Below are 22,440 nucleotides of genomic sequence, written 5' to 3'. Positions count from 1 at the left end.
TCCATGCTATTCTGACCATAATTTTTCTCTTTCGTGCTGAGCGACAACCGTTAATTGAAAAATTTTAGATGCGATGAGCTTAGCGATGAGCAGTAGAATAGGTAGAACTAATTGATTGCCTGAAAGGATTGTCCCTGAGATAATTTACTTAACAGTTAATATAATCATTTGACTCAGTTTGAAACCAGCGATGTCTTCCATCTACAAAGCATTGGCAGGTAAGGACAAAAGATCGCAATCGGACAAGAAAATAGTACGTAATGAGAAACAGTTTATGAACAAACAACGTACTTTGCTGATTTCTAGCAGAGGTGTGAACTTCAGACATCGCCATTTGATCCAGGATCTCTACTCTTTGTTGCCACATTCCAGGAAAGAGCCCAAACTTGACACTAAAAAAGACTTACAGCAATTGAATGAGATCGCTGAGCTCTACAATTGCAATAACATCCTGTTCTTCGAGGCAAGAAAACACCAGGATTTGTATTTGTGGCTCTCCAAGCCACCCAACGGCCCGACGATTAAGTTCTATTTGCAAAACTTGCATACGATGGATGAGTTGAATTTCACAGGCAATTGCCTGAAGGGTTCACGCCCGGTGCTATCGTTCGACCACCGGTTCGATACCTCGCCACATTACCAACTGGTCAAGGAGCTACTGATTCACAACTTTGGAGTTCCCCCCATGGCGAGAAAATCCAAGCCGTTCATCGATCATGTTATGTCGTTCAGCATCGTAGATGACAAGATCTGGGTCAGAACTTATGAGATTTCTCATTCCGCTAGAAACGAGGATGAATACGAGCTTAAGGCAGATCAGCAGGAAGACATTTCGCTTGTGGAGATCGGGCCAAGGTTCGTGATGACCGTGATTCTTATCCTTGAGGGGTCCTTTGGGGGACCTAAGATCTACGAGAACAAGCAATACGTGTCGCCAAACGTTGTCAGAGCCCAAATGAAGCAGCAGGCTGCCAATGCCGCAAAAGAAAGAGCTGAAGCAGCGGTTCAAAGAAAGATCAAATTGAGAGATAACGTTCTCGCTGCGGATCCGCTATCAAATGAAGCACTATTCAAGGATTAAATAGATACTTAATGAATTAGACTGTACAGTAGTGGAACACATAAATAGTTCAATCGAGGTGGTAAATATTCTCTCCTTGAACATGATATGGAATATTTAAAAGTCTGAAAGAGGATTGATCTCAGCAGCTCAGTGTTTCTCTGCAGCTTCGGTATGCTTGGCTAGATAATTTTCGATGAATTGCTCTTCTTCCTTCGAGCCAGCACCAAAGTTGACGCTCTTTGGCTTCTTAGCAGCAAATGGGTTTGGAACAACAATTAAGGCGACTAGGCCCAAAGTACCTAAAGCCAGATGGTGAGATGGAACATGTCTACCCAAGATTTGATAACCGGCTCCCATTTTGACACTTCACTTGATATTTCTGCGATAGTTCCGTGTTCTTCTGGTTGCAAGTTCGAGGTTAGCTTTGACTGGTGCATAAAATGAAGCGCTTTCGCGCTGCGGAAATGGACCAATGAGAATGCGAATTTCAAAGGAACTTGAGCTTAAATAGGATTGATATACTACTATGAGATCTATGTCCTCCTCAATTCACTGGGTCAGACAGTGTATAAACTTTAGTCAGTTCTCGTAGGAGTGTTCTGCCTAGTCCTTGCAAGGGCGAAGAACTTTCTCACAAAAACTACTTATGGTTCATCTTATAAGCATTCAGCGAGTTCTGTATCCTGGAAACAATCTCCATACATTCTTGGGAGGATACCGCCTCGAAGTAGTATCTTTTGAGGTCGTGCTGCCCTCTTCGAATGAATAGTTTGAAGTATTCGGGGACTCTCTTGGATTTAGCGACAGAAATAACCTGACTTATATGGATGGATTTGGTCTTGACGTTTTCATGCCAGTGCAAATGCTTTTCTGGTGGAACGATGTAAATGTAATCACCATCCAGTGCTAACGCTCTCTCATGTTTATTCATCAGAGACATCTGTTGCCTCCTCCAGACCTTGTATTTGTGATACGCGCCGGATAGCAGCTCTGGATAGTTACTGTTACTACCACCGGTGTTCATGGTACCTGAGACAGGTGTGGAGTGGTCAGGTGCGTAGTACGAGCCATGCAGCGAAGCCTTTGATGAGTTTTTGGCCTTAAAGAATGCGTTCACTGTGCTACCACTTGTGTTGCTCGAGCCGGATATCTGGGTGCTGAGCACCAACTTATGCTTGGAACCCGCTTTCCTGTACTTGGTTGACGGTTTATTTTCCAGAGATGCTACCTTCGTAACAGTTGGTGATTCGGGTTTCAGATACGCAGAAGGGTCCAAGGTCATTGGAGTTAAATCAGTGCTTTGAATAGTTGGCAGATTGGGTTTGGCAAGGTCTGGTCTGCATTTTTCTAAATGAAGCTCCCGGGCTTCTCTTTTGGAAACAACCTCGACTTCGTGATGGCCATCAAGTCGAAGAACTGTGTCATTAAGATTCAATGCTACCTTTTTATCGGGAACCTTGAGAAGATATTCATTTGGATCCATCTTTTTCATCTTACAATACCGTACCAATATATCATTCAGACTAGATGTAACTGATACTTCGACGATAGTATAATTAAACTCTTTGTTCCCACAGGGAAATAAGTAAACCTTCACGGATATGATTTTTGAGTTCTCATTTTTCTTGTTCGTTTCGTCGCTCAAAATGGGCTTGTAATAGCTAAACTGGTTTAATCGCAAGTTCCCACCACTATGTATTTGAGCATTGTCTATTATCTCACCGTGAAGGTCGTATGGAAGTGGAGTTTCCTTTTCGTTTAACTTCTCCTCAGTTGCACTTACCTTACAAAGCACTACTTCATTGTCAGAGAGCGATTGAATGGTTTTCAGTCTGTCGATTTTACCAAAATCATCTTCAAAAGGCTCTCCGTCCTCGTCAACGATCTTAAGGCAGAATTTGTTTGGATCTTTAATTTCATCTTCGTTCAGACCATCTCCTTCACTTTTATCTGGCTTGAATTTGGTTGAAAAGAGGTAAAGGATATACCCAATAGTCTCAAATATGGTTGCCGAGTTTCTGATGTTTGCTTCAAAGGGATGCCGTTTATACTTGGCGGAAGACTGGATATATACGCTTATGGTGCTTGCTTCACCTCTCGGGACCTTGTTTCCAGAGACAAAGGAGAAGTACTCCAGGATATCTGCCGCGCTCGCTTTCGCTTGCTTCCTGCGACTGAACAATGAAGATAAAAGAGAGTCAGAAGTGTCGGGCTTCGGGAAATCAGTAATTTTCTGTATGACGAGAGAGCTTCCCCTTGGAGTCGATCCATTGCGGTAAATACTCGGTGGCAAGTTTAGCTTTCCTTGCCTCCCACCAGGACCAAGTGCGCACTTCTTCTCCAACTCGCTTCTAACTTTACTGCTATCGTTACTTGCAGTGGAAAGTGACCGCGTATGACCTTTCCCTTTTATCCCGGTATTCGAGCTACTGGAGTGGCGCGTACTCCCAAGACTATGGGATATCAAGCAATTCGACGATCTCCTTTCTCTCAACTGTGTTCTGGATGACTTCTTCATGTTCATTACAGCCTCGTCAAAGACATTGTTAAGTGTTGAATCATCTTGACCATGGTATATCCCATAGTCTTCGAGAGTCATTGGGATAGAGTGAGACATTGTAGCCGGTTGCATATCAGAGTCATCCAGGAAAGATGTGCTATCAATCGCCGAAGATTCCTTCTTCATGAAGTTGCTGCCGCTGAAATCTGAGTCTAAAAGGGACCTCCCATATGATGAGCCACTACTTGATCTATGATCGCCGTTCGGGACTGATCCTTCTTCTTGATTCTCGACGTTTTTATTAGTAGAGCTGAGTCTCAGGTTCACTTTAGAGAAATTATCATTATCATCCGTCAAAGCCTCGCCATCCAAATCCAAATTATCCAAGTCCTGCTCGTTGATATAAGATTCGAGGTCGGATCCGTATTCCTCACCCTCCACAGCTGTTCTATTATCTTTCTGATCACCTATGATTGCATTCTCGTGGCCATTCACCCTTTGCAATCGATCCGATCTTAAACTGCCGTTCCTTCCACCGTCCACCAATGAGGCCCTTGGCATTATGTTTTGAGGAAAATGTGATTTTCGATTGTTGGCACTTAATGTGGCACTAGTACCAGGCGCGACATTATTAGCGCGGCTGCTGAAACCCGTAGTGCTGCTGTTCGGTCTGTTCAGCCCTGGATCCTTGTCTTCGTCGCCATTTGCGTGTGATGACTTACTTGACTCCAGATCGAGTTGGAAAAAACGAGACTGCAGATTTTCCCCTTCTTCGTCTTCTTCTTCGTCGTCATCCTCCTCCAAATCCTCGTCGTAATCAAAGTTGATATCAAAATTGATATCTCGCCGCTTTTTCTGGAGCTCACGCCTTTTCTTATTGTCTTTCCTACCATTAGATTCGTGCCTGCCCTTGAATATTCGCGAGATTGAGAGCCTCCGACTGGCTTTCTTCTTAAAATCATCAGCCTCTGGCTCGTCGCTGTCCGTCTGTGAATCGCTATCATGCTTTCGATACGTTGTGTCAGATTTGATGGACACTGGGAGCCGTCTTTCAGTAACCGTGTCGAAAGCCGAATGTCTTGCTTGATTCTGAGCACTTATCGATTGCCGCTCGCGTTCGACATCCTTCTGGTCCTTATTCGATTTATTACGTGCCACCGATACTTCTCCTCTCGCATTTTTCGTCAACTCCTTTGACTTTGAGTAATGTCTAGCATTAGCCAACAACGGCCTATTCTTCGAAAGGTAACCATCCATGTTCGTCAAAGAAAGAGGCGGGGATTCCATCTCTGGTAGCATATCATGGCCATCTGGTGCTATGTACAATGTAGCCACCTCGTCAATGGAGCCTTCTTGACCAGCCATATACGGTTTGATGATTCGCCTCATCTGCTCGTTCTCGGGACAGTCCCACAGAAACTGAGCACGCAGCCGGTTTAGACATGCTACAGTATCCATCCACTTCGAATTCTCACCAATCTCTCACCCTCTTATATATAAGCTCCTAAGTTTCTATATAAGCTTACCTTAACACTGTCAGTGTGTATTTGATACTATAGAGGGTCCGAAAAATTTAAACAGTAGTGAACTTTTAGCTCATCTCATCGATAATCACAAGATTTTTAGGCGTTCAGAACACAAGCTAAGATAACGATAAATTGGCATTGAAGATGGCATTGTCTTCGAATTGGTTGAAGTTGCAAGAATCTGAGAAAGTGAGTGCCAAAGATCGCCATAGCTCGAGAAAGTCGAAGAAGAATGCGGCTGCGAAACCGATTGGAACCAATCGAAAACAAAAACAGAGCCGGATCATGAGCATGGTTTACTCGATGAGTAGAGAAATTGAAAAATCTGAACAAAATAAGAGGGAAGGAAGGGAGTTCGAGTTTAAGGAGACCAAGACAGGTGTCGGTAAGCCTGATGCCGAGGGCATTGAACATTTATTTGGAAAAATTAGCGGCGAGAAAGCCACGGCAATTGGGAAATACCTTGCCATGGACTGTGAATTTGTCGGAGTAGGGCCAGAGGGTAAAGAATCTGCGCTGGCGAGGGTTTCATTGGTGAATTACTACGGACATGTTATTCTAGATGAGTTTGTGAAGCCTCGAGAAAAAGTTACCGATTGGAGGACATGGGTTAGTGGTGTGAGGCCTGAACACATGAAGGACGCGGTCCCATTCCGAGAGATTCAGAAGAAGGTCGCTGGTCTGTTGCAGGATAGAATTCTCGTCGGGCACTCGATCAAACATGATTTGGAGTCTCTGTTGATATCACATCCTAAGTCTAGTATCAGAGATACATCGAGGCATTTGCCCTTCAGACAGGCTTACGCTAAGGGCAAGACTCCAAGCTTGAAGAAGCTGGCGAAAGAAATACTGAAGAGAGAGGTTCAAGTGGGAGAGCATTCGCCTATCGAGGACGCAAGAATAACGATGTTAATATACAGATCAGATAGAAAAGAATTTGAGCGTCTGAATAGAGCAAGGCACAAGTCGCACACGGGGAATAGCTAATTGAATGTCACACGTAAATCTCTGCGCCATTTAATATCTGTCATAGTAACAACGTAAAATAAGAGTCATTAGTTTTGAAGATTATATATACAACTATCATACACAACATGTCATCCTCGAAAGAATCATGGTGATCAGCCGTTTTCTATTGTAAATGAGCTTAGAGTTAGCCTCAAAATGTGCGAAAATGTTGTTGACATTCTGGTCATAAATTTCGACCTTTGTGATAGATTGCAACCCGCGCCGCTCCAGTGTCCGGAGCATCTCTTTATTGTAGTTCTCAAGGTGATTGAATTCGGGATGCTTAACAAGCATTTTGGTAATATCGAAACTAACCCAGACAAATTCTGAAGCCGTCTCAAAAGCCGCAATTCTCCGGAACTCATTCTCCACAACGGTAAACACCTTGAAAATGGTTGTTGGTGTAACATTGATTAAATATCGAACCGCTAGTGCAAAGCGCAATTTGCATGGTTCGTCCGATATGGAACTATTGAACAGAACAGCGCCTTGGTAGAGAGTAATATTGGGACAACATTTATCGGAGCTTAGCCATTCAGCTAACCGCCGTGGTATCCTGTTGTTATCATTGAACTCTATCATTTCCTCATCAAAGCCGTTTTCCCTCAAAATCTTAGTAAACTGTTCTGGAGACTGCAAGAGATAAAGCAGAAACATGTAGCATAGATAATGGGTCGACTCTTGGCGCAGATGACGCTCGCGGCAAGAATATCGAAATAACGAATTCAGGGATTCAAGCACACCGCTCTTTGCTAACGGTAGTGAGAGTCCACGGCTTATCAGCATTAAAATATTATGAGCGAAATTCGGCTCATCCCATTTAGCACCTCCCATCTTTTCAAACTCTATCAATAATGTCTTTGCAAACACGCGAGATTTCATCAAAGCAGAGATCAAAGTGCAGTCATCAGTTCTGGAATTGAAGTGATGTTCATACAAACAAACTAGGCATTTCGTCATAAAAATAAGGGAACCTTCAAATACCACTGGATGGGGAGATTCAATTAGCGCCGTGGAGAGCCAAAATAACTGGTCAATTAGACCGATAGACGGATCAAGCCCTTCCACAATCTTGCTGTACGTGAAGATGTGGGCAATATATAGGAAAATCGACTCGTCTGACACTTGAGGGTGAGCAGTAACCTTCATCGTTTCCTCCAACAGATGCCTACACAAGGACGCAGAGGTAGACGTCCTTCCAATTATGCCCAGGATCATCATAGCTCGGGCAGACAAAAATGAGTCTCTATTGAACACGGCATCCATAAGATATTTCTTATACCTTGTTTTCCATCGTGGCGCTTCACTGAAGGACGAACATTCAATCAATTGCATCAGGTTGCCAGTAAAGTGTTCTAAAGCCGCGAATTTACTTGCAAAGGACGAGGAGGCGCTAAAGTTCTGGAGCAGACGTCCTTTGTCGACGCTAAAACCAAACATAAACTTTGCGCGCTGGCGGGACAGGACGGCGCAGATCTCATCAACTTTCTTCCGTTTATCCTCCGGCAAAGCTTCATTAATGGAGATAGAATGCCCAACATTCAACAGCAGTGCATGAAGAGAGCTTCGAATTTCAGTTGGCCCAACGTCTATCAGTAAGGATATGATGAATAAAGCCTCAGGCAAGAACATTTGAGTCATCAAAGGATTCTCGAAAAACAACGGTAATGCCATTCGAACCAATATTGAGAGCTCGGACCAGCTTTGAGTCGATGCCTCAACTTTGAATGAAGGCAAAAACGACTTCATAACCATCATCAAACGATTGATGATTTGCGATGCCACTTCAATGGTGGGTAATGCGCTAATCACGCATAACACTCTGCTCCAGTCACGGCCTTCCGAATCCCTATCCAGGGCATGATTCACTATCTCTTCGACGATTACAGGTGTCAATCTCCCATCTATAGCCAAAAGCAGCCAAATTTGTTGCACATAGGTCACGCTAAAGCTTGCCTCAGATGCTGTCAGGCGTATCAGGGTACGGATGATGTTTGACACAATCTCCGGTCCTTCCTCTTCATCCATTTGGTAAACGTACTTGTACAAATTTGGGATCCAGTAAGATAAGCAACTCAAGGTTCGTGGCACCAATTCGTGGAGGATAACCTTATTCTCAAGAGCATCCAGGAAGTACTTACAGACTCCACACGTCAGCTCAGGTGCAGTTTTTGCCAATGACTCTGCCACCACCCAAACAAATGTGCAACAGTCATTCGAGACATAAACATCGGATGCCCTGCGAAAGTTCACACCACAGTCCAGGTGAAATGTTTCTTGCGTGACCGCTAGAAGATTATACGAGACTGATCTGATGACTTCATCGTCACTCGAAAATCCAACCCAGATTATCAGCAACAAGTGACTGATAATATCGTAGCGCTCCTTCAGTTCAGTTTCATCTACATCATGCTTCATAGCGAGTGAAGTGGTTTCAATACCAAATTCCTCCTCTATCCTGTCCAACGCATAGTAGAACATTTTCACGATCTCCAGATATTTTGAACTGCATAGTATCAGGCTCCTTGAATTATTCATGTTAACTGTGAACTCAGCATTCACACCAGTCGTAGAAGTTAATTCAACTGATGTGATTTCGCTGATTTCGTAAACATCATTTAATTTCAGGCTAACTAATTTGTCCCAACCTGGAAACTTGTATTGCTTGGGGATTTCATGTAACACCTGAAAGTATTTATTACCGATTTTCAATGACACGGGAGTAAATCTATTAAGCTTTCCGTCAAATAATGCAATATCATGTAAGGACACGCGAACATCTTGAAGAACTTCAAGACTTCGTCCACTTAAACCGAGAGATTTTGCCAAATCTGGATCCGTATAACTGTTCAAAAAATGATGAGGCACCTTGTGAATGATGAAAGGGTTGACTTGGCTAAAGAGTGCACTCCACCTGCTTATGAAGATTTCGCCCACATTGAAGTAAAAATATCCTCTGCAATTCGTGAGAGCTAGTGGTGGGAGCAAGCCAGAGAACATCGAGGTCAACTTCCTTACGTCTATTTCTCGGTCGTCAAATTCAGTGCAGTCTAAAACCAGATAATGTTTCACTGACCATATCCTGGCATAGATTTGAAAGGTTCTGTAGACAACTGTGTCTACATCAAAGCCGTTACTCGAAAACTTGCCAAAAGTCAGTGTTAAAATGGGAATCCCATCGGAGGACATTGATTCGTGTGCGAAAGAAGCGGTACTATGAAGTAAATCGACATTCCTGAACGCATGCCTGCTCATGAATTCGTAAAGTTGGGGGTACTCTTCCATATGGTCCTTAATGAATGATGGTATCTCGTTTCTGAACTCAACCTTCGGCTGCCCAAGAACCGCCATATTCCTATCCATCATGAGTATGGTATTTTTAAGAAGTTCAAAATCTGCCATTGACTGTAATTCATCCACAAGAACTCTCCTAATCTCCAATTCATTGGTATACAGATGTCTATGCAAAAAGCTCGATTCGAAGGCCACAGGTTTCGGATTCAGGTTGATTGGGATGGATATCTCACGATCAGTTCGGCAAACTTCCTTGAGAAAGTCGAAAATTCTGTTGCTGCATTCCCGCAAAAAATCTGTCTGTGATTCCAGAGATGGCCATTTGGCGAGATTGTCAGTACCGTTTGCAATATTCTGTAAGACCTTAGCCAAAGTGATGAACGGTCTCTTTTGGTGCGGCTGCGATATGTCAACGATGCTTTCGGATTCAGGACTAACCAAAGCAGGGCAAAAAAATCTGAGAAACATAAAGGATCCTGCGGCGACGTAGGCATAATCAGGAAACTTTTTCTTAACCGAAGTATTGTTTGTCAAACAATAAAAAGTTCGGGCGGGAAAATGGGTACTGAATTTGTTATGGCATCGATTAACTTTCTCATGTACTTCACGAAGAGCCTAACCTGCTCGGTTGAATCGGTTTGCGGTTTCTCGATTTCGAAAAACTCGCCTTTCTCCAGAAGCTCTGATAAAACGGGGTTCAAAGTTTGAACCAAATACTCACAACCTTTTAACCTCGAAAATAAAGATAAAGCACGGGTAGCACAGCTATTCCGTCTTAATATATCCATGTGCCTTGGTGCATTTCTTATTTCTTCCGCGATTAATTCGGTGACCACGACATAAGAAGCGTTACGGCTATCAAAGGCTGTTATGAGCCCGGCTGCGCATGCCTCAATATCACTTGCAGGGCAAACGGCAGCTGTCTTGGTAGCAATATTGGGATGTTTTATCAGATGCAGCAGAATTTCATTAATGGCCTCCGTTTTTGCCTTACCCATAGGGCTTCTATTGGTTGAGTAGTTGCTGAATATATTGATGAAAACTTTTAGAAACGCCAACTTAATATTCCTGTTTGGTGAGTATCCCATCGGAAGCGAGTATTCGAATCCGGCATCGACATTGGCATTCGAAAGGTTAGTTAGCGCAATTATAACGTTTTCATTTAAAGTGCTTATCTTGTGCTTCAAAGAAGCTGGAAACTTTCCTAGATCAGTAGTTTTTTCTAGTCCCTTCAAGAAGATGCTGAAGTAATTGCCGAAAACCACCGAATTAGATCTTCTCAGTTCTTCCTCAGACACCGATGCTGGCACTTCCAATGGAACATCATGAGTTAAGTAGGCAAGAGCCTTTGATGACTCAATGAGGGTATCGATGTAAAGATAATCAAAATCGCGCCTTTTCAAATCCATTTCTCGATGAGGTTTGCATAAGTTGATCAGATCATAATCCTTAACTATAGTTAGATTGAACCAATTTGTAACCAGTCTCAACCATCGATTTTTCAAGTGAAAGTGACCTACCACTCCTAAACAAACTTCAGCACTTTCAAGGGCCCGGAACATTTTTGACATTTGAATGATAGCCTTGAAGAACCTCACGGATTGGTGCGGAATCTTATCAACAATCTCTACAAGCTGATCAATAAAGCCAATAACGTCCAACGAAAACAATAGGAGAATTTTATCATCATCATCCCGACGTAAAATAGTCCTCAAAATTATTATGATCTGCTCAAGTAGAACAAAAGAAAGATCGTGGCTCGATTCGGATAAGTCGACAGAGCTCAAGTCCGCAATTTTTGACCTCAAATTTGAGAAGAGTAACTTGAACGCCAATGGATGCAACTCAGTACTTAAAATATCCCTTGAATTCTCTCTGGTCAATAAATTGGGATTATTCAACCACAAACATTGCTTCTTGATGAAATAATCCATTTTGTTAGTTACTTGAATTTTTAGATCCTTCAAATGAGGAGATCTTTCGTCTCCGACAGCTAATAGAACACCACATATGGATGCTAGAATACCCGCAAAACTTCTGAAGTCAGCCAGTTCCTCTTGAGACAACGATTTGGACCGCGAGAATGCAAGCCACTTTTTATAGATGACATTCATTGAATCTAACAACGTCGCATCCGGTTTCTTGATGTACTTCAAAATATTAAGTCTAAGACGACGCTGAAATGCAACAGAGCCAGATGCCACGTAATTATCTTGAGACATTGCTTCGACGAATCCTAGATTGTCTGCCCATGGTGATGGGATAAAACCTATGGTCTTTTCATGAAATTTCATGACCTGGCAAAACTCGCCGTATGCCGTCTTCAAAAGCTTTTGCACACTGCTCTTGTTCGAGTACAGTGACACTAGCAAGGCTCTTCCCATAGTCCCAGCGATCAAGGGAAATGTTTCAGTCTCTACATCCATGAGGTCATTTAAGGATTTTGAATTCTCGGAACCCTTGGCCAGTTGAGTTCTCAATTTCAGAAACTTCACAATTATATCGATAACCACTTCACGCTTGTTATTGGTAAGTTTAAGATCAAACAATGCAGTAGAAAATAATGTCACAGTATAACTGCATAAGAGATAGCAACCACGGATGGCCGCTGAATCGGATCCTTCACTAAAACCGGGGATATAGTTGATCAAAACATCCATGAATGACTGAGCTGTCTGTTGTAAATTGCTGTCGGAGTCTATAATGGCGACGAAAATAGGTTTGATAATGGTTTTGAAACCGGTGGAGGCCCATTTCTCGTCAATCTTCTCCGATTTTGGTAGGATGAAATAGTTCGTTAATCTTTTGAAAATGCTGAATATATTGACCATGATTTTTCTGGCATCGTCATATTCCTCCAGTGATGCACTCATCACGGTCTCATTGGCGAACAAAGGGTTCGATAGTTTTGAGGGCTTAGGGAAACTTTCGTCAGATGCCCTTCTTGACCTTGCTTGGCTCAGAGAAGACTGGACAGTTTTTGGAGTATTAGGTGATGTGTTGTATGACGACTCTGTTTGAGCACGAGTTATTTGTTGAGTTGCTTCCACTTCGGAGGTGCCTGGTGACATAAGCAGGTTTTTCTTCATAGAGATTGAAATTCTATGTGCTCTAGGAGCTGCTAGTTGCCCAAGTTGCGGATCAGGTTGATTAGTTGAGGTGCTTATAGAACTTGTTTCAGATGAGCTTGCTGTATTCGATTGTATTGCATCTAAGGAATGTTCTATTCGGTTAGTGTCTACGTTTGCTGGACTAGCTGGTGACGCCCTTATTGATTGGCAGGGTGATGTTGAAAGCGTTGAGGATGTAGAAGACTGTGAGCTTGATCTGAATAAATTGCTTTCATCCAATTCTTGAAGAATTGAGCCATCCACAATTGCTGAAACGATATCTGAGACTTTGTCATCAGAATAGGGGAAAGCCTTAAGCAAGATATCGGGAATAATGGAGAAAAGTGTAGTAAAAAAAACGGAAGTCTTGGAAGCCGTGTCCTTGCGTAACGCTCTTGTGCTCGGCAGATGGAAAAAATTTCTGAATCCCTCTGTGTAGAGACCTAACCTTTTAAGCTGTAAATCTCTTGCCAAATCTTCAAGGTGTAAGTGATTTAAAAACTCTCCTTGATCAAGCTGAATTGCGGCAGCAAAAAACTCAATCCTAGAGCGACCTTGAAACCTTGAATGACGTGCCAGAGATTTTTGTAAGAAAGGATTGATTTTAGCTCCTTGTTCCCAGTTTGTTCCGACATCGAGGTTCACCGCCAGCGTGGGAAACAGTCGTTTGGTGAATATTACCAATGGAATCTCGTCATCAAGGAGCGCTATCGATGAACTGATAGTGAAAAAGGTAAGGAGAGCTCTCATTGTATCCAAGAAAGCTACATCAGTCACCAGTAGTGACCCATTTAAATTCCTCACCAACATAGTCATGAACTTAATACCTTTCTTCTTCGCGACTGGCAACGTGGTTAGCCTTTTCAATCCATGAGTGAGATGCCTTATACTACTCTGACTTTTTTCTTTCTCTTCAACATCATCAGAACCATTCTTCTTGGCGTCAGCTATGTTTCTGAAAGACGTGGCATTCAATTCAGGAAATACATCGGGATCCAAGACAACCAGCGTCGCTAAGAACCTCAGAACACAGGTATGGGATAATGATTCTGAATCGTCGGAAGTAGTATATAAATCCAAAATGTTCTTCAAGTGAGGTACACCAGACGATTCATCTTCTTTGGCATTTGAATTCTTCTTGGACAGAAGCCCGCTGTCATCCAAGCTGGCCGAATGAGTTAGGGTATCTTGCGCGTACGTTGCTGGTAAAGATTCACTAAGAGACTGCTTGGCAAAGCTCTCAGAAGCCGTCAATGTCGGTAATGATGGCGGCGTTCCGGACTGCGGTACGCTAGCATATAGAGGAGGGGACAGCGGTCCGGAGGAAGGAAATAGTGCCGATGCGCTGGGTGGAGTGTGATGTGAAGATTGTACCGCGGTATGTGATGAAGCTGACTGCGGAGTGGAACTCGAATTGTAAGAAGGAACGGCTGTCAACATTGCAGAAACGTTGAAAGTAGAATAAACGTCGTCAAACAATGAAGAGACTAGTTGTGATATTGATTTCGTTTGTTCATCAACGTCAAAATTTGTCTCCGATGAGTGGATGCTTGAGCTCTTTTCTGATGCGGGCGAACCACCACTAGATTGGGCATCCTTCAGATATCGATAAACTTCCAAGTACTCTCCAGGTCTAGCCATGATCCAAAACATCAGTGTCCTAGACGCGTAATACAACAACATGCAATGATATATCGTCTTCTTGATTGCGCTGGATAAATTCTTGATCATCTCCAAATAATTTGCGAGGTTCCTTCGGTTTAAATAAACGCAGCCTATCAGATCAAGATGCTGTATGACATTTAACTCTATGACGGTGTGACTCTCCAACAATGGTTTCAGTACCAGTGCCCTAATATACCTTGTAAACTCTGTAGGATTAGAAGCCGCTAAGAATCTCAAGATATAATCCACCGTTAGATCTACCTTAGTAGCATAGTTTGGATAGTTTCTCTGCCTCAGGTACTGTTGATACGCCGGTAGTATATTTCCTGCCACTGCTGACGAACTCCCATAGAGGCTGTTGGACATGTCTCTTAGGATCCGAATAGATTTCGTATTGAACTTAATTCTGGAACATATGTCCAGGGCCTTCTTGGCGTCCTCAATATGCAAAGGAGGCGGCGAGATGGTATGGAAACAAGGACGGTGGGTAGAATAGCCAACCATGGAGCTCGTAAATAACCTCTTTTGTCTCTCGTAAACACCATCCTCATTCGCACCCTGCCACCTGCTCACCGCCCTGGTCATCTCATTGGAATCCCAGTAATATTCGAGAACATCACTCAGCAACCTCGATAACACTAGTATCGACTGCACTGCCTCCTCGGTAGACTCTGCCGATATGATAGAGCCATCTCGAAGTGTCAGCTCAATCAAAGACACTATCTGATTAACTACCGGGCTGATATCCTGCGCTACAGCAGCGTCCATAAGAATCGACCTGCACATCAAAAACATCTCATCAGCTTCAACATCGCTATAATCCGGCAACGTCGACTTCACAGGAAGTAGAGGAAATAACCTTTGTAAACATATGCGTCTCACAAGCGAGTCTACTTTAGAAGAACTCCCACTGGTTGACATTGAGCCATAGAACCGCCAAATTTGAGAACTATGTTAAGGAAAAAAAAAAAAAGGAATTCTTACGACAATGCAAATAGAGTCCTGTATCAACTCCAACTATTCTGTCTCTTCTTGCTTACTCAAAGATCACCGCAGGTCCTTCGCCAATCCTGCTAATGCTGTTCTTCTTCACAAAGGCGACTGTCAAAACCTGACAAAGGTTGACTTGCAAACTTTATCTTTCTTAGCTTGATCGCCCTTTGATCTTGGTGATCGGTTATTTTTTTTATGCTGTTGTTGTAGTCCTAGATGGGCTACCTCAAAAGTCCCTGTTTCTACTTACATCCAAGTTAGACCACAATGATGAGCCTGCCTTCACCACTGACTATCAACAACTCCACCGATATTCTAACCCTGCCTATGGGTACCGTTGGGGAAACCTAAATAGGGCCTCGCGCCGTTTTGCCCAGCCCTGCTAACGTTTTCCCGACCTTCGGGTTCAGTGTGGTATCGCCGGCTCCGCGGCGAGCGGAAAAAGCCACAGTGTAGGGGAGGTTTGGTCAAAAGGAAAGCTGCGGGGCGTATCAGTGCATTGATGCTGCGCAAGATTAAGGTTTCGTGGGGAACGATGGTTTACTTTTTTTGTGTCACTGTAACCCGGTTTCACCGTCAGTAGTGACTTGCCACAAAAGCGATAACCTAGTAAGTGAGCAGAGGTGGGCGGCTAATGATCGTTTAATGGACAATACATTTACAGGACTATACAGAAGTTATTCATCTTTGGACCATCATGTAGTATTTTCTTCGTCGCGAAAGTGATGTCCTTGTCATCAGGGCTAGGTTGGCGTTGTAGAGTGAAGAGGGAATAGTATAGCTTTTTCGATTCATGGTGTTTGAGAAGGTGGTATCCCAGATGGGCCATCATTTTGACAAGGTAGGTTTGATCCATATAGCGGGAGTTGTTGATGCACGGTAGCGGCAGAACTAGAAACAGTAGTTTGGGACCTTTCAAGAATTGATGAAATCTTTTCAGCATTTGGCCTCTCAGCACCGGAGTCGGTACAAAGTTCAAGACCAACGAGCAGGAGACCAGATGGAACCGGGAGTCGTCGTTGCTCGGTATGGGACGCTCCATGAAGTCTTGTCGCAGGATCCCACGCGAGTTGTTACTCTCGTTCAGGTCTATTCTCGTTACTGGGTTGAAAATTCCGCAGGTGGAAATGCAGTTTTCGGAGTCCAGAGAGCCGATTTCCAACGCCGTCATCGGTTTCCCGCGATTGTATTTGAGTTCCCTTAACCATGAGACTAGCAGTTTGGAAGAGTCTCCACCTCTGGCGTTGGACTGACCAATTCGACTGGCGCGTTGGTATTCTTCTAGGCCGCCTTGGTTCGTGATCTCTGCTTCGATGTACTGAAGACATCGATGCAGTTGCTCTCGTGACAAGTTCTTGTCCTGGACCTTTAGGAGCAGTTTTTCCATATCTGTGGAGTCAAAAGTTCCGGTTCTTTTCTGTTGTGGTTCATCGTCCGGATGATCGGTATCTATACCAAGTCGATTGCATATTATTCTTTTCTTATTGTTTAGGAAATGGTACCGTCGAATGATCCGTCGTGCTTTGCTGGGTTTGATGTTTACCTCAGCGAATTTGGAAATCTTGTTGCCCGTGATACTTCTCTTTCTTCGCGACAACATCCCCGAGTAGCTGAAGGTGAAGGCTCACGTAGAGCTGCTTCGCAGGCAGATGCTTCGCTTTCGCTGTCTCGGTTGATTGAAGACATAGGCGGAAGGATAGAAAAAAAATTTCACGATGAGATGCGATGAGATGTCAAGAAAGCAGCAGATTTCGAAAGATAAAGCTTGAGAATGGCCTCTGCTGATAGACTGCGCAAGAACAATAAGTCATCAACCAGGAAGGCCAAGCGTGCTCCCTTGAGGAGGGCTCCCTCGAAAAACAGTCGAAAGGAAGGGATCGTGGTGGGAGCATCGGATTTGAAATGGAAGGCGGTTCAAGTCCCAGACACGTTAGGCGATTTTGGTGGTTTTTATGGGTTAGAAGAGATTGATGGTGTCGATGTCAAGGTTGTCGATGGTAAAGTGCAATTCATAGCGCGGGATGAATCGAAGGTTCGACAATCAAATGGTGGAAATAGTTCGGACCAAGAATCTTCCGAGGAAAAGCAGTCAGACGAATTAATCGAATTTAAAAACCTCGATGACGTCGACGAAGGTGAACTTGAAGCATCATCGTTTAGTGAAACCTCCGATATATCTGCTGATGAAACAAACGAGAATGAGGAACAAGAGGCTGACGATAACGCTAGTGCCCATGATGACAACGATGAGTTGCAACCAAATGTATTTCAGACTGATATCGACCTAGATGATATCGAAGTCAGTGAACTGCCAGAATGGGGCAAGCTCGGTCCGCTGTCGCTTACAACTCTGCAAGGTCTTGCCAAACTGGGGTTTTCTAAACCCACAGAGATTCAGTCGAGGGCTATACCAGTTGCTATGCAGGGTAAAGATGTAATGGGGAAAGCAGCTACTGGCTCCGGTAAGACTTTGGCTTATGGTATACCTGTCCTAGAGAGACTGGTGAAAAGTAAAAATAATACTTCTCCAGTCGCCTTGATTTTCACTCCAACTAGAGAGCTTGCTCAGCAAGTGAATAAGCATTTACAGGCACTTGGTAAAGCAGTTTTAAAGAATTCACCTTATGCCATAATTCCTCTGACCGGTGGGTTGTCAATTCACAAGCAAGAACGTTTGTTAGATTACCAGGGAAGTGGAAGGATTGTTGTCGCTACTCCAGGTAGGTTTCTGGAGCTTATTGAAAGAAACACGAAGCTTTTAGACAGATTTGCACGGATCGAGACCTTAATTCTAGATGAAGCTGACAGATTGCTCCAAGACGGACATTTCGAAGAATTCGAGAAGATCCTTAAGCACTTGGGTAACAGTAGAAGGAAAAATGTCCGTGATCAAGGATGGCAAACAATGGTATACTCTGCAACATTTGCCATGGACCTGTTCAGCAAGCTGTCATCGACATCATGGTCAAAGATGAAGAGAGATAAGCACTCGGATGAGATGGAGGCTGTCTTACAGCAGCTGATGAAAAAGATACATTTCAAATCCAAACCTATAATAATTGATACTAACAGTGAGCAGCGAATCAGCTCGCAGATTAAAGAGTCACTGATTGAATGCGGCCCTCTAGAACGTGATTTGTACTGTTACTATTTCGTTACCATGTATCCTGGTACCACTCTCGTTTTTTGCAACTCTATTGATTCAGTGAAGAAGCTAAATGCGTACTTGAATCATCTGAAAGTACCTACATTTCAAATTCATTCTTCGATGACCCAGAAGAATAGGTTACGAAACCTGGAGAGATATCAACAGCAATCTGAGAAGAATCGAACCCTTAACAAGTCAACCGTTCTAATAGCAAGTGATGTGGCTGCTAGGGGATTAGATATTCCGAACATTGAGCACGTTATTCACTACCACTTACCAAGAAGTGCCGATGTCTATATTCATAGATCTGGTAGGACAGCTAGAGCTGAAAAGGAGGGAGTTTCGGTTATGTTATGCTCTCCTGAGGAAGCACAAGGTCCATTGAGGAAACTTAGGAAATTGTTGGCTTTAAAAAGCGGCTCGGATGAGACAGCTAATAAGAAGAAAAAATGGCAGAAAACCGTTCCACTTCTACCTATTGAAACCGATATAGTTACGCAATTGAGAGAACGAAGCAAAATAGCCAGCAAATTGGCTGATAACGAAATTGCTTCCACATCTTTAAAGAAAGATGATAACTGGCTTAAGAAAGCGGCGGAAGACCTTGAAATTAATATAAGTTCTGATGAAGAAGACAAAGATGTCATACTAGCCAAAAACAAAACAAAAAAGATAAATAAAACCATTAGCAAGGATCGCGTGAGGGGTTTAAAGGCCGAACTTGATGAGTTGCTAGGAAGGCCATTGCGGAAAGACCTAAGAAAGAAATATTTGACTGGTGGTCTCGTCAACCTTGCGGATAATTTGGTCAAAAAGAGAGGGCATGATTTTATTATTGGGCACGAAAAGGTAGATGCCCTGGAGCAGCTTAAGAAGAAAAGAAGTAAACACTAACTCCATCGTTGCGATTTCGTGACACATGAAGAAAAGCCAAAAGGGCATACGATAATGTACAAAGCAAGCATTTATAGAAAAACGTCTGCGACTACTTCATATTATCTAGAGCTTAGATGAAGTCATAGTCAGAGCCCTCATTCTCGTCATAATATTCGTCTTCTGACTCGTCCACCAGCTGCTCAAAGTTGACCTTGTAACGTAAAATGGCCCCTAGACCACCGAAACCAGTGACGAATTGTGCACCCTCGGAGGATTTATCAGTAATGAATTCCAACGTCGCACCATAGTTCTTATAGTTCTCCGCCAACCATTCGATTAGAGGCTGCTCCTCGACCAAATCCATTTCTTGGCCGGTAGCTTTGTCAATGGCATATGATTTGTCTTCCTGCTCAGGTTTTGTGAACTTGATCACTTCTTTGTTCTCGGAGTCCTTGTAGACGCATCTCAAAGTCTCCAGGTTCTCAAACACAATCAATGTCTCGACAGCACCAAGATCCAGCGCTTTCAAAGTGTCATCAATACCGTAACAGAACTTACCAGTGTCCTGTGAAATTTCGTCGAAGTAATCCGTCAGGAGTTTCTTCTCCTGCACGAATTTGACATTGGCTAGCGTCTCTGCAGACAATTCGATTGCTTGATTAAAACCGTTTTCACCACCGTAGGATATATCGACAATTTTGATAACCTTGGATGCCAATCTCTGATCAAACATCTCAGATTTGGCCAAATCTGTCTTGAAATCCGCAGAACCGGCTAGAATCAAACCCTTGACGTTAACCTTATCATTCGTGATGAAATTTTGCACTGCCACCTCAGCGACCTTTCTCACATAGTTGTGTCTTTTCTCTTCTCTCAGACGCGCAAAACGGACAGCAGATTGACCACCTCTGCCGTGCTTCTTGGGAAGATCCACTGTAAATTTATGCAAAACAGTCCTCGTGTTACCAGAAAGCAAACCAAACAGGGTGCCCTGACCGTCCATCACTATAAAACCAAACTTATCGTCTGCCTCTAGCAGCTCCGAAAGCACTTCCGTGTGGAATTTGTTGTCACAAAGATACAGCGAAGTGTTGATTGGTTTGTATGGCTCAATATCAAAAGTAACCTTTTTCTCTTTACCCTCCTCCGTGATTATATCACCACAATACAGAACTAAACCATTTGGTGGCACTTTGTTATACAGTTTTAGTTTTTGCTGCGTAGATGTGATCGCCGAAAGCACAGATAAACGGTTAACTCTGGATTTGATGTTCGACGCAGTACCATATTCATCGGTCAACATCTTTTGGTATAAGGCAATTTGTCCCTTGGGTGGAATAACCAAAGAAATCATCGATGTACCATTACCTCTGGCCTGTTCCAACGATTTGATTAATTTCTTAACCTTCCAAATCTCAATATTTTTCTCAGCGTCAGTCTCCATTATCACTCAAATCGATTAAGCTTCCTAACACAACAATTGGAACAGCTAAGAGCCCTGAGATTAGTGAAATGTATACTTTCTACATCCTCTCTTCTTCAACCTTGTATGCTATCCACTGAAAAATTTTAATCAGCGTAAGCAAAAAGTATCACGTGATACTCAATCCAATGAGCTAAAATATGGAAGAGTCCATTTAGCTGGAAATGAAGCCCGTCAATGGTCTGCGTTCAGTCACCTACGGTGATGGCGGCCGTGGCCTGGTGGCTAAGCCGCTGTCTGTGTTCGTGCGGGTAGAGTTGGCGACAAAGGAGTGCTCGGGACCCTGAGTAACGAAAAAGGTAAAGGATGTATGTTCAGACGTCGCTCTCGCTGAGAAAGTCGTAGTCTTCCCAATCGAAACTTTCATGGTTTGAGACGGATTGCGAGGTGTCGTTGTCATTCGTGACCGTCGACGAGCTGATGACGCTGTCGGAATCGTCTTTATCCAGCAGTTGTAAGGTGTCCACGTCGTTGATCAGCACAAGATCCTGCTGGGGCTTCGCGCCGGAGTGGTGTAGGATAAAGTGTGAGCCTGGCTCAAAATTGGTGAAGCCTTCGTACTTGACATCTTTCTGTTCATCCACTAGAGTGATCCTGCTTTTGGCTGACGTCGGGAAGTTGAAAACTCCGGGGTGACAATTGTACTTGAGTACCTTGTGGCTGCCCGGTTGCAGTTCGTGAGGTCCCATGGGCAGCTCCCAGCAGCCGTCGTCGTGACCCCCGTTCTCGATCGCGGAACCCACAAAGGTCAATCCGCCCGGAACGGCAACTTTGTCTCGGTTGCGAAGGTGGAATATCATGGCGTTATCTTTCTTCGCCACTTCCACGACCACTCCTCCCTGCTTGATGGACGGCTTCGCCTGCGTGGCGCGCTTTTTGTTCGAACGGCTGGCTTTGACTGCTGGTTTAGCACTAGCACTCTTTAGAATCTCGTCGATCTTGTCGTCATCATACTTTTCCGTCCACTTCTTGTACATTGTGTAGCCGTGGACCACTCCATCGAGATTCTCCAGATTTGAAAACATATCAAACAGATCCTTCCTGTCAGCGGGAATGTCAACCACGACTTCCTTATCCGTATTGAAGACCTTGTTTGCTGATTGCAAAGTGGCTCCCACCGGAGCTGACAGCACATCATTCTCAGTAGGTTTGTTAACTTTCACCATGTTATGGCTTCTCTTATGTCCAAAAGTCTCGTAGCCCTTACTTTCGCAAGACGAGCAGAGATCGAAATTGTGACAAGTCAAGCATTTGAACCTTGGCCCGCGGATCTCACTCGCGTCCGTTTGCTCAGTTGGATAGCAACCGTCGCATATAACGTGGGGGTGTACTACATCTCCGCCATGATGCTGGTCTTTCTCTTTTTCCTTCAGCGTAATTTCGACTTTCTTGAGTAAAGATACTAAATCATCCCATTGCTCTGGGGAAATGACAACATTTCCTTTGTCATTCTTCTCGGGGTTGCTTTCCTTGACGGAAGATGAGTCGCCGTGCTTATCATATATGAGGATGACATGGGGCTTCTTTGAATCCCTGGATGAGATAAACTTATTGGCTTCCTCTTCGTTGTCCAGCAACTTATCGGTTTCCAACGCCTTTTTCCCATGACAAATACATCTGCCCATCACTAGTTTGGTCTGAAAGACGTTATGTATGTTGAACGTAGACGCAATGAAATCCTTTAAACTCCCGTCACGCTGCCCTTCAAAGACTTCTCCCCGCGTCCCATAAACAATTCCTGCATTTCCTAACGACATGTTTTAATTCTGATTTG

The 22,440-nt window shown here is 43.7% G+C and overlaps 8 protein-coding genes across 8 annotated transcripts, besides 1 other annotated feature; 3 read left to right on the top strand and 5 right to left on the bottom strand.

Moving 5' to 3' along the window:
• Window positions 1-190: 190 nt before the first annotated feature.
• BRX1 (ribosome biogenesis protein BRX1) lies at window positions 191-1,081 on the top strand (the record flags this gene model as incomplete). Its single annotated transcript, XM_037285148.1, has 1 exon — window positions 191-1,081. The coding sequence occupies one exon, from the start codon at window positions 191-193 to the stop codon at window positions 1,079-1,081; it is 891 nt and encodes a 296-aa protein (XP_037141044.1).
• Window positions 1,082-1,210: 129 nt separating this feature from the next.
• Window positions 1,211-1,420, bottom strand: ATP19 (F1F0 ATP synthase subunit k; the record flags this gene model as incomplete). The annotated part of the gene is made up of 1 exon (XM_037285147.1): window positions 1,211-1,420. The coding sequence occupies one exon, from the start codon at window positions 1,418-1,420 to the stop codon at window positions 1,211-1,213; it is 210 nt and encodes a 69-aa protein (XP_037141043.1).
• Window positions 1,421-1,703: 283 nt separating this feature from the next.
• Window positions 1,704-5,021, bottom strand: AVO1 (Avo1p; the record flags this gene model as incomplete). Its single annotated transcript, XM_037285146.1, has 1 exon — window positions 1,704-5,021. One exon carries the CDS (start codon window positions 5,019-5,021, stop codon window positions 1,704-1,706), a length of 3,318 nt encoding a protein of 1,105 aa, XP_037141042.1.
• A 212-nt stretch (window positions 5,022-5,233) lies between these two features.
• On the top strand, window positions 5,234-6,076 carry REX4 (putative 3'-5' exonuclease; the record flags this gene model as incomplete). The annotated part of the gene is made up of 1 exon (XM_037285145.1): window positions 5,234-6,076. One exon carries the CDS (start codon window positions 5,234-5,236, stop codon window positions 6,074-6,076), a length of 843 nt encoding a protein of 280 aa, XP_037141041.1.
• A 3,839-nt stretch (window positions 6,077-9,915) lies between these two features.
• Window positions 9,916-15,087: a sequence feature (contains an internal stop codon and 4-bp deletion near amino acid 1725, relative to T. globosa strain CBS2947; CBS764 sequence confirmed by independent Illumina and PacBio assemblies).
• A 730-nt stretch (window positions 15,088-15,817) lies between these two features.
• BMT2 (25S rRNA (adenine2142-N1)-methyltransferase) lies at window positions 15,818-16,759 on the bottom strand (the record flags this gene model as incomplete). The annotated part of the gene is made up of 1 exon (XM_037285144.1): window positions 15,818-16,759. The coding sequence occupies one exon, from the start codon at window positions 16,757-16,759 to the stop codon at window positions 15,818-15,820; it is 942 nt and encodes a 313-aa protein (XP_037141040.1).
• A 171-nt stretch (window positions 16,760-16,930) lies between these two features.
• Window positions 16,931-19,201, top strand: MAK5 (ATP-dependent RNA helicase; the record flags this gene model as incomplete). Its single annotated transcript, XM_037285143.1, has 1 exon — window positions 16,931-19,201. The coding sequence occupies one exon, from the start codon at window positions 16,931-16,933 to the stop codon at window positions 19,199-19,201; it is 2,271 nt and encodes a 756-aa protein (XP_037141039.1).
• Window positions 19,202-19,313: 112 nt separating this feature from the next.
• SUP45 (translation termination factor eRF1) lies at window positions 19,314-20,627 on the bottom strand (the record flags this gene model as incomplete). Its single annotated transcript, XM_037285142.1, has 1 exon — window positions 19,314-20,627. The coding sequence occupies one exon, from the start codon at window positions 20,625-20,627 to the stop codon at window positions 19,314-19,316; it is 1,314 nt and encodes a 437-aa protein (XP_037141038.1).
• Window positions 20,628-20,980: 353 nt separating this feature from the next.
• Window positions 20,981-22,423, bottom strand: ATG19 (Atg19p; the record flags this gene model as incomplete). The annotated part of the gene is made up of 1 exon (XM_037285141.1): window positions 20,981-22,423. The coding sequence occupies one exon, from the start codon at window positions 22,421-22,423 to the stop codon at window positions 20,981-20,983; it is 1,443 nt and encodes a 480-aa protein (XP_037141037.1).
• Between the last annotated feature and the right edge of the window lie 17 nt (window positions 22,424-22,440).

Source organism: Torulaspora globosa, chromosome 7 (assembly GCF_014133895.1).
Source record: "Torulaspora globosa chromosome 7, complete sequence".
NCBI lineage: Eukaryota > Fungi > Ascomycota > Saccharomycetes > Saccharomycetales > Saccharomycetaceae > Torulaspora > Torulaspora globosa.
The sequence above is the reverse complement of the archived record's forward strand: the minus strand, read 5'-3'. Positions and strand labels throughout refer to the sequence as shown.